This window comes from Oreochromis niloticus, linkage group LG7, assembly GCF_001858045.2.
Source record: "Oreochromis niloticus isolate F11D_XX linkage group LG7, O_niloticus_UMD_NMBU, whole genome shotgun sequence".
Taxonomy (NCBI): Eukaryota; Metazoa; Chordata; class Actinopteri; order Cichliformes; family Cichlidae; genus Oreochromis; species Oreochromis niloticus.
The window spans coordinates 19,480,820-19,492,935 of NC_031972.2; the positions used below are offsets into that span (position 1 = coordinate 19,480,820).

Sequence of the window (12,116 nt, forward strand, 5' to 3'; positions counted from 1 at the left end):
GTTGTGGTAAAAATTCTATATCACTACACCTCTTGTGGAAATAATGCCATCCCAATAGGGGTAAATCTAAGGGCATTTTCCGGGGATGGTGCCAGCTGGGGATGAAGCAGCAAATATGTGACTGTTCTGGGAAACCTAAGGCATCTGGTTTCTCAAGCTAAAGCTCCTAGCATTGGTATTCATCTCTGACTTCTCTGTTATATCAAGAGTTCCACCGGCAAGGAAGATAAGACTGAATATGACAACTTTCACATTCAATATATCTGCAGCTCTTGCTATGCTTTTGTAGTAGACTGAATTAAAAAATAATGTCTTCATTGCCTTAAAAAGTCCTTAAAAAACATGCTTATATAATTCCATTTCTTTTTGCCACTTGCAGGGGAGGAGGCACTGACAATGTACCTGGCCAAAAACAAGCTGGACAGAAAGCTTGCCAACGCTACTCAGAATGTGGAAGCCCTCCATCAGTTGGCTTCGTCTTACTTCATTGACCGTGACGGTACAATGAGGAAGCTGCACGAGATCCAGATTTCCACCAATGCCATCAAGGTTAGCGGATTTTAAACATGCACATTCACATACAAATATTTTTGGTTCCTGATTTGTTGTGCATGAATTTATGCTTTTTCATAATACAAGTATAGATGTTTTGTGATATTCAGTGCAAAGGCAGTAAATGGCACATGCGCGAAGTTGACAAGTGAATCTCATAGGGAATAAATAACCCGTGTGCTCGCTTAGACAGTCAGAGAAACACTTACTTTCTCTTCCTCTAGAGAGACATATGTTGCATAATACAAATAAATTAAAGTGAAAAGACAAAAACACAAACACAGTGCATTTCATGAATATACATTAGCCATTGTAAGGATGGTGGAAATAATCTGAATGTAATACAGGGTGTCTTAATTAGCATATTTCGCCAAAGTATAGAGGAGTAAGCATGATGAAAGATAACCAGTGTTAATGATGGCACCACAGGCTGAAGACTGAAAGTAGCTATACTATACACATACAGTATTAAACACTTTAATTTACCACCACCACCACCACCAACCCCCCAGTAGGTACAGGAGATTAGATGATAATGAAAGTTAGTGCACAGGAATGATTTTTTTTACTGCTAAAGACAATATATTTGTTTTCATCAGTCTTCAACGAATAACTGAAACAAGAGCAACAAGAGAAAAACAAACACACAACAACTGTATTTGTAGTGTGAGCCTGCTGCATGCAACTGCTTGCTCACTGTTTATTCAGACTGATTCACCCTTTCAGCGAGGAGAGGGGGCTAGGAGCAGCAGTTGTAAAAACATGTAGATGTGCCCTGAAATGACAGCTGTACAAATATGTATGTTTATTTAACAGAAATTGTAGATTAGGAAGGACCATATAAAATCATACCAATCTGAGAAAGAACTGAGGAAAGTTGTGTTTGTTTGGAAATAGAGTAGGAAGCTAACAAGCCCTGAGGTAAAACTGTGTCTGCTGCAGTCAAATATTAACTACTCCGAGTGAGTTAGCTGGTGTTAATTTCAAGCCCTGCTGATCATAATTATTTAGACTTCTCTAGTTTTCCAGGCATTTGCAATCACACAATTCTTTGTAAAAAAAAAAGCTTGCAGATGTGAAATTAGGCAGCGAATGCTACCTAAACTTGAGTAAAATAGGCTGTTGTCTTGTAAATGTCATCAAAGATATAACTATACAAGGTCAGCTCGACAAATTTTGCATTTTCATTTGTGAAGGCAAAATATGTACCCTAACTATGCTGAGTCACAATGACATGTACACTCATTGGACACTTTATTAAGTAATATCTAATTAGCCAATCACATGGCAGCAACTCCGTGCATTTAGGCATGTAGACGTGGTCAAAACAAGCCACCAGCGACCCATTCTGATGATGGACAACCAGCTGACCATCAAAATGGGGAAGAAAGAGGATATAAGTGGCTTAGAACTTTGCATATACATACATACATACATATATATATATATATATGTATGTGTATGGCAACAGATAGATAGATAGATAGATAGATAGATAGATAGATAGATAGATAGATAGATAGATAGATATTTTTCTTTTTTTTACTTTGACAAATTTCCTGTCTTATTCTGGGTAATGGCTAGAAATAGTGTTGAAATCCCCATAACTCTAAAATTCCCACAGCAGTTGCGATGCACCTGTGCTTGCACACCTGCACTAAAATTTGCAGGATAACTCTCTTATACACCCACCAATGCTCCACCTCCCTATCTTCATTCAAGGAGCAGATCCCGAGCTTTTTGTTGTTGTGAGTGACAAGTGGATTAAGGGGGTTTGGCAGATGAGAGTCCAGGTAGCAGGAAGTCAAGCATGACAAAATTAAGCAGACCTGACAGTGGCTGCTGAGTCAGTTTCTCAGGAAAGGAAGGCAGGGCGTGTGGAGAAGAGAGACCATCTATATAGCACACATACACACAGACACACACACACACGCGCACGCACAAACACACACATCGAAAGCTGAGAGGGCTACATGTCTTCAGATCCAAACTGATGGACCAATAGCGTATTTCAAGAGGAGAGGGGTTTTTTTTAACTTGGGAAAGGGGTGGGAATGGATTGGTGATGGGTAAGTTAAGGAGCTAATGCCATGCAAGAAGGGTTTCTTGTGCTTATCACGTACTGCATGAGGGTTAGTAATGAGTTGTCTTAGATACAAAATTGATGTCTTTTGCTTTTTAACAGGATAAAATAGCCACCTAATAGGTCTGTTCTATCAAGTGAAACAAACATGGCTGTGCACAGTCAGAATGGCAGTGAACTTGTAGCGTGGGTGGTGCAATCCAGCAGTTACATAAAAGAATGGAACACAAATTCATGCTTTTATTGCTTAAAATGTTCATACCTATTAGTATTTTTGAACATACATTGCTTTCTTTGTACTGTTAAATATATTCAACCTTTATCATCAAGTAGAACAACAGCTCAGCTCAGATGTTCGTAAGTTTTGTCAATTTGTGTATAAAACCTAAAAAGAACAAAAAATATGCATAGATTCAATGCAGTCATTCTCAGTTGTCACTTATAACCCAATAGAAATATGTGGCGACTAGATTAGAGTCCTTGCCCTCTGCACATAGTTTCCTATTTTATTATTATATTGATTTATTGGAACATTTTGGGCATCAGCCTTTGTGCAGTGGGTGGTTACACCCAGCAAGTAAGAGCACTCAGGATGTGAGGGGGAGACTTTTTAAGAATATCAGCTTCTTTCTTTTTTACTCCACTGACTAGGAAGTGGGTATAATTTGTACTTTTGTTTAGGAATATTATAACCGGACAGTGTCAGGATAGCTTGTCTTAATGTTACATGATACTAGTATCATGTTTGAGAAGTAGCAGACTGTTTTCTGATGGACCCATGTAAAATCAAGAGCACTTTCTCTCACATGAAAGCTGTTTACTATATTCTATTGTATGCTATTATTTGCTTTTTAATGCACACACATTTGCATATCTTTTAAGAGTAAAGAGGTTCATACTTAATTGTAACATTTTTAGGGAAATCTGTGTTAAAAGCACCTAAAACAGCGGCTGAGCATGTGCTAAATGTTTGGTCGAAATATGAAAAAATGTAAAAATACATTCAGCATTATATTTATTTTTAGTGATACTAATAACATTTGGTAATATATGTTAACCTTGTCTGATATTCAAAATGCAAAACAAATTCAAAACAAAATGCACTTGGGACGAATCTGTATTTTCCTTTTGCTTGACTATAAATAAAGGCAGCCTAAATTGCAGTTCTCCAGTCACGTCGGCTGCAGACAGACAGTGATCAAAATGTGCAGTGGAAGCAAAGTCCATCAGAAGGCACGGATCTATAAACACAGAGAACAAGGGCTTTGCTCCTCCAATATTGATTTAGTATGGCTGTAAGTCCTGCTTTGGAGTGCAAACTTACAATCAGGATAAAAAACATGCATCAATACAGCAGAAATGTTTTCCACATTTCCCATCTGCAGGTAAGCAGGTTGAAAGTCAGTTCCGTTGAAATATTTTGTGAAAACTTCAAACTTTGACCTCTGTGGGATTCAGTATTTAAAACATTTATTCACTATTAGTTTATTCAGCATCTGTCTAACACTCTTATTACCCAGAGTATTTATAGTAGCTTGAACACACACAGTCTCATGAAAACGTATTTTTTATTCTTACCTGGGTTATCTTTCTGTACTAGTAGAATTTGTTTGATCACACAAATTCAACCAAATATTAGAATTTGTTTAATGAATATGAAAAATATCTAATCTAAGGACGCAAATATGTTTTCAAAGCACTGTATATACTAAAAACATGTTTAAATGTATCAATTATTTTGAACTATCAATTCATGGATTTAAAATTATACTTAAATTTCTAATGTGAAGGGCAAAATAAAGACGTAGCTTTGTATTGTATTTGTATTATGTGACATATTTCCACAGTGTATAAGTTTGGAACGATAGATGGCAAAACAACTGTATCCTTAAGACACAATTGAAAGGATTCTGATAACTATAGACAACTAATGTGTCTCTAATGAAAGAAGTGTCCTCCACATTGGAGAATGAAGAATTTTCTTAAAACGAAAACCATGTTTCTGTCAATTGTCTGCCTAATCGAATAGCCAATTTAGCAAAGAGGATGAGACAGACCCTCAGCCAGCAGTAGAACAGCTCCATCAACAGTGTTTATATGGATATTCATTGTGACGGGCATTCATGAGAAAGATGCTGGTGCCCTGACTGCCCTGCTCAGAGAATCACCAGAGAAGTGCGACAGCTTCTAAAGTCTTGTATATGTTTCTTACCATGATATATTATTATATGAGTCGAATATAAATTTCCCTATGAGGACAGCAAATGACCTTGAACATGTATCTATTTTGTATATTTTAATTTAGTTTGCTCAAGACGATAAATGTAAAAAGTTGTTTTTCTTCTTCCCTACTTTTTCATTGCTGTTGTTTCTTTGTTTTTGTTTCACTCTCACTCACATTGTCTTTGATAGGATTCACAGGAAAGGTAACAAAAGTATTCTAGAAAATGTAATTGCTTGCAAAAATCAGAATTACTACGAGAAATAAGAAGCAAACATTTTTAAAACACCGTACACTTATACACTCTGAATACACTCTCTATTAAGTTATACAGGTATATACATTATACAGATATAGAATCCTACCAGATACACTGATTCCATACCTAAATCCTTATATGATTTTAAGTAAGAAAGAAAAAGAAAATCAATGATCTGCAGGACCCCAAATCAGAATTTCTGCTGTGTATGACTTTGGCAAGCAATACTTGATTAACTGTGTCATTATCAGACTACTAATGAGGCGGCAGAACAGCACGTGAACATCAGGACAGCCAGCAGGGTATATCACAATCAATCTTTGATGACATCAGACATCTGTGCAGGCACTAATGCAAAGCTTCCTCATTATAAACGTAGTTGCTTTTTTTTCATCAATGAGAAATACAAACAGTTGTTTGATTGTTATTGGACTCCTACAGGTTGCACATGCTGTGCAAGCTACAATGGTTGGAATACTAAAAACACATAGAACACTATTAATCCTGAATAAGAAATTTTCCCTAGGACCACTGATTGTATTGCTAAGTAAAATTTAGTAATCAAAATCAGTGATGGAAAAATGGTTAAATTTGTCTAAATTAGACATGGTCCAATGGTGAAATTTATCATAGAAAAAAAACAACAACAACAGCATGGCACTGATTCTATATGTCTCTAAAACTCTACTGAATGGACTGAGCATGTTTCCATGAAGTATTTACTCATTTGGTCTTTTGGCTGGGTTTGGCTGAGGTTACCACTGTTACATACATGTCAGCTCAAAATCTGTTCAATTAATTTGAGATCTAGTGACTGCAAATGTTTAGAAGATATAGTAGGACAACTTGTTTGCCAGCCTAGCTGTAAAGGGGGATGGTTGGCGGCTTAGCTAAGTGCTGTCTTGCCAATTTATTTTGGCAGTTAGCCTGTTACTTGTGTCAGTTGTGTCAGAGGTTTTGTATACATCCAGTCTTAGAGGAACATAGGCACTGAATTCTTACGGATGCCCTCTCCACAATTGTGACATAGTGCAGTGAGTATGACATTTTAGAGCCTCTGCCACAAACCGGTCCTTTGAGTCCAATGCAGCTATTATGAGTTGGAGATGGATTATACTCCCTGAAGTGAAGATGTAGGAAAATATGTTGACTTGGATAGATGATTAAAGGGGACAAACCCTACCACAGACTACAAGCTATAACATAGATAGCAAAGTGGCAACGAAACTTGTGAATGAAATGGTTATCGTGAGGGTGGGGAAATGCTCAACAAGATCAATTATTTTGTGCAAATACAGAGAAACACGCTCAAGAAGCAATGGAAATGGTATAAGATTGCTACTAAAAAGACTGCAGGGTGGTAGACATGATTGACCCCCCCAACCCCACCCCTTCAGTGTGTACCCTAATGATTCGTAAGATTTTTTCGTCAAAACTTTCTGGATCATTGCATGAACTTAAGGCACCTCGCAAGACAGCAGAAGACTACATAGGTAAAGGCGAACAACTGCTCCTGGCACTGTGGTTAGCACCACCAGACCACACACTACTGGTTGTGTGTTCACTGTAATACATGCATGGGAAACCCCTTTGAGGTGCTCCACAATGTAAATCTCTTTACTGCCAAGACACTGAAAGGACTGCAAGGCACATGCAAAAACTGAGTTGTGTTTTAGTGTTCCTTCACCTATAACCACCAAATCCCAAATGAGCTGCTATTGCCAGGCCCATCCCTCTCCTGGGGATGTATCAAAGAAGTATTTCATCAGGTGAGATTGCTGCCTGAAGATCGGCCTATATAGGGATTTCTTGGGTGTGAGAGACTCTCCTACCTAGAGTGTATGAGTTGATCCTCCTGTTTGGGAATATGTGTTCACCAGGTGGTGCCCTATATATACTCCATAGCTAATGGCCATGCATTATCACAACCATCAGGGAAATGATGACTGTTCTATCAAGCACTTCAAAGTAAACAACTAGCTTCTGTTTGCCAGAAAGGCCAAAGATGTCATCAACAAACCGAGGGGCTTATTAATGACTTGTTAGCTTTGACAGTGGACAAACTGTTAGCTATGTCATTAGCCGTTTACCCAAGAAGATCATCAGCTAAACATACAGACATGTACCCCATACACCTGCCCTGGGACTGTGCTGGTCATCCCACATCCCACAGATACGCTGTGCTATAAACTAAATTGCTTTCCTCCCTTTGCCCCCATTTCTCACAGGATTTACTATGAGGGTCAAAGTTCTTTTTCACCAAATCTTGGACAAAAAGCAGTAGTGGGATGACCTGTTAGACAGTGACATGCTTACAGCAATGGAAACTTGCTAAGATGACCCGCAACACTTGGATGACAAAAGACTGTCTTGCTGCTATGTGAGTGCAGCTCTTGACCGTGCAGCCAGTAAGTGGGAGATTTACATCTCCTGAAATGTATCCTGGCATACAAGCGGTTGCATGGGATACCTGCACACAGACAGGAAATAGGATACAGGTGATACCACAGAAAAACTTCCTATTAATTTGTAATAACCATTTCCTCTAAAGGGATAGCGAATCCAATTCATGCCAGCAAAACCCCCAATGCATAAGTTGTGCACTACTAACATTTCCCTCTATGTAAGTGTCGACTCTGTTCTTCCTGGCAGTCATCTGATCATGTCCTGCACAGAGTCCATTCAGTTGTTCTTTTTCACACAAGCATCATCTCCAACATCCAGCCCTTGAAGCAATTCCCATAGATCTATTTGCAGATTTAATTTAGCCGCTTTTCAAGTTGAAACTCTAGCCAGTCCAGCTGTGTTTGTGATTGAAACTCATGCCATCTGTGCCCCAACAATAAACCCTCTTTCAAAGTCTTTCGCTCTTTGCATCTTGAGACAAGATCAGAATCCCTTTGGGCAGCTAAGCATTTCATCCATGACACAGAGTTTATCCAAATGTTAACTGTTTAACTGTATCATACATTGAGCATGTATGGTTATTTAGGTTTATCGTTTAGTTTGTGATCCATTGGGATGTTTCAGTGCAGAGAGATGTCTTTATAAAAAAATGTCATGGCTATACTGAACATTTAAGCTCATTCTTTAGATATTATATGGCATCTAAAATACTTTATAAAGTTCTGTAATTGTTATAATTGTAATTACAGTTTAATGTAATTGTAATGTTCTGTGATCATTAATGAGACTCTATGATGAATGTAAGTTGGCAACATAGTTTGAAAGAAAAGTCTGAGTCTAATGAATTACTCGAGAAATGCTATTATATAAACATTTGTAGGCACTATGTAAGGGTTATTAGCAATTCTATGATAAATATAATTGCTACATATGTAGAATAATGCTACCTAAAAGCAGTGCAATGCTAAACTTATACATGTGTTATTTCAACCAGTTACACTACTAAAACTTTGCTAAAAGCTGCCATTAATGAATATAAACATTTTTAATCATATATTAATGCATTATTATCATTATTTTTAAGGTACTTATATATATTTATATGACCTTCATACAAACCGTTAGTGAGGTTTTTTCCCCACTGTGCATAAAATCATACCTTGCTGATAGAAAAAAGATGACATATGGTTGTTTGTCTTTGTGTGGCTGAACTTCATTGCTGCAAGCTAGGACTCCAGTGGGGAGGGAGGGTCATTTAGGAATGAAAATAAGATACCCAATGGAGTGTTTTAATAGAAAGAAAATGTCAATTTTACGAGTGAGTGTGTTCCAGTGGAAATGTGTGATTATGCAGCAAGAAGTATGATGAGGAATTGGCTGTGTGAATGTGTGCTTGCATGCTATCTTGACTGTATGTGAGTCTGCATGTGACTGAGCGGCTGACTGTGTCGCGTACTCTATAGTCATCCATGCATGAAGTGTGCAAGTGTGCATTCCTACAGGGTGTGCTTACTGCATCCCTCACAAGGTCACCTATCCATACAGTTACTCTGGGCAGATTTACACCAGCAATCAATATGCATATTTCCTGATGATGCTGCAGTGCTGTGGGTGGTGGTAGTGTACCAGCAAGAGTCATACGATCCTTTTTCTCATCTCTCAGTCTAGTCTTGTGAGCCTTGTGTAAGGTAAGAGAAATTTAACATGTATACAATATGACCCAGATTTCTGTCGTCTGCAGAAGCCAAGTTGGAGCAGTTTACATCTAATTTGCATTTGCCACAAGCAAGCATGACAGATTTTATATTCAGTGTTGCTTGAGTTACAACACTCGAGGGTGCCAAGTTTATAATTAGAAATGCCCTAAAGTTGATCTTTTTTTTCAGTATCACTTAAAACTAAAGAGTTACATTAACAATGTCTTTTACACTTGACACATTTAGATATTTAAATATTCATACAGAGAATGTTATAAATGTTCAAGGGAAATGTGCTACTACAGAAAAAAAACAATGTGGTTGCTCCGTGCCTCCAGTGTGACTTAGAGGAACACTCCAGCCACACGAAAAATGATATGAAGAAGGCAGAAAAGTGTCCTGAGAGAGTTTTCACTACCAGGGTGAAGAATTACAGAGGAGCACGTCTCTTCTTTTCTATGTAGCCATAAATAGCAAGTCATTAAGAAAATGGCATGTGATGGGCAGATTAGGATGGTGCAGCAGAAGAGACGTGTAATGAAGACAGTTGAACCTTACAGTAATCTTCCCTGTCCCACTCACCCATCTTATTGCCTCATACATTGTTTTCCTTATCTCACATAGCTTCAAACCACCTTTTATTTCTCCTTGTTCTTTCTTACAACAGAGACTAGAATAATGTGTGGTTTGGTTTCAGAGAAACATCCTTTTCAGTATAGCAGTAGAAGTAAGATCATACTACTCCCATGACAACTTCAAGGAATTGTAGAAATAATGAGAGCTTCATATGCTGTGTGATTTTAATGAACCTGACAAAAAGTGGTTTTATTGCACGCTGAAGCAGTCGATACACACTGAATCATATGTAGAGATAGGGAGATGTTTTAGGTGACAAATGACAAAGTTATCTAATACAAGGCATAAGGGGACTGTATTATGATACATCTGGAGAGATGTATTAATAAAAAGATAGGTATACACTGGCCTAAACTCATGGATGCATTTACCTTTTGATACATGTGTGCACAAACTATGAGCAAAGCTCACATAATAGATAGCAGTTTTACAGCTAACTTTTCCGAGTTTTATCCCTAATAATTCACAGTGCTTTAGAGTCTATTTTGTATAATTATTTTATATGAGATTCTTTTTTTCCATTGCACAGTTTTCACAAAATGACCTTTACCTATGATGTTAACTGTCAAATGTTCCTCTTTGTATTAAAGAAATTCCAATTGGCGCTTAATGAAAGGCAGGTGCATTAGAAAGGTCAGCTATAGATGTGAAGTGAATGGGCCTGTGTGCTGGAAAGGCAGATACCCAATTAAAGCAAGTTAACTAGGCCAATTCAAATCAAATAAAGTGAGAAAGATGATGGACTATAAATACATAGCTTGAGATGTAAACATGTAAATCAAAATTTGCAGATTTGCTTGAGGTCAAAATGTTTCATGGAGTAGCTACTTAGCCACTGATCATTATATATGCAACTGGTTCCCAAGAAACAAGCAACATGATTGAGTCTGAATGCACAGACACTGTATGCAAACGTTACCCACAAGTACCCACACATACTCCTACATGCACCTGATGTACTGCAGCTGCCTGGTATGTATGTCATGAAGCTATATTTTGCATTTTGAAAAACAGAGAACTTTGCACAGGAAAAACTTAGTTTTTTTTGATATATGGGGCTCGGGGAGTAATATATGTGCATTTAGTCACCAACAGAACCTGCACCTTTAGATCTCCTGTGCATCATCTCTTATTTACTTGGTTAGATGATTTTCGTGGTGACAGATGACAATTAGATGGTTGTTCCAGAACCATGGTTTCTGTCTGTGGACTGTTATACAGTCTGGGCCCAGTGGGATTCCACTGTTGTGTTCTGCTTAATAATCCAAATCCTCTAAGTCCCCCTTGGCCCACTTCAGTCCTTTGATTGCTCCTTGTATTTTTATTACGTTACACTCCATTTTCATAATCTGGTGCATAGCATTCTTATGGTGTGTGGTGGAGAAAATGAAAAGACAGAGCCTAACAAGTAATGCACTACGCTCTCCTAAGGTCATCCAGATTACAAGGGTCAGTCTCTAATCCTTAAAGCCGGGTGTGCTCTTAATTTGGAACCATAATTCTTGGAGCAAATAACTCCATAGAAAACTGGCTGTGAAGAAAAATGGCAAGAAGCAAGTGTTCATATATATGCACATAATTTGTGTGAAAGTACAGATCTAAATATCCCTTAGCTTGCCCATGAAATCACCTATTTTGTCACATGGGAGATGTCCCGAAGCGACAGATATCCACCTTTGTTCAGTCACCCTGGGTCATGCAATACAACCTTTTGAAGGAGGTCTTTCATTTCACAATAAGAACAACAAAAAAGGGAGGAAAAGAGCTGGGTCAGCAAAAATATGAATGGCAAAGTGTGACTGCGTCGTTCTGTTATCAGTGCAGATGTACACATTCAAGTGCACCTCAGCACCTCAAAACCTCAAAACCTTTGCCATTCGGTTCTTTATTTCTTTTAACCAAACTAATGAATTGTGGCTAAAAACTGCAAGGAGGTGATCATTATTACCTCATTAATAGTTTTTAAAAGTCATGCATGCTAGCCTTTGTTGAAAGGAAATTTCTTTGAATGTGATTAAAATTAAACTGGTATAAGCCCTTATATTATGAAGGCAGTAAAATGTGAATTTCTAAGCTGCAAATCAGGAGTTCAGTTACTTACAGTGCCGTAAACAACAGGTACTGTATGAGTTTTAATTTAAAATAGTAATGCTTCAGTGGATCAACCACTTTTTCCCATTTGTATCTTAAAGGAAAAGACCAGTAAAACATTTGTTTGGTGGAAAATACCACAATGCTAGCGTGACATTTGTAAATAGTATT

At 37.8% G+C, this 12,116-nt stretch overlaps 1 protein-coding gene across 1 annotated transcript in view; it reads left to right on the forward strand.

Annotated features, from left to right (window-relative positions):
• Nucleotides 1–12,116, forward strand: part of brinp1 (bone morphogenetic protein/retinoic acid inducible neural-specific 1) — a 105,011-nt gene that overhangs the window by 62,701 nt on the left and 30,194 nt on the right. The window contains exon 4 of the mRNA XM_003454968.5: nucleotides 380–549. Coding sequence (XP_003455016.1) covers nucleotides 380–549 — 170 coding nt within the window. The remainder of the gene's footprint in view (nucleotides 1–379; nucleotides 550–12,116) is intronic.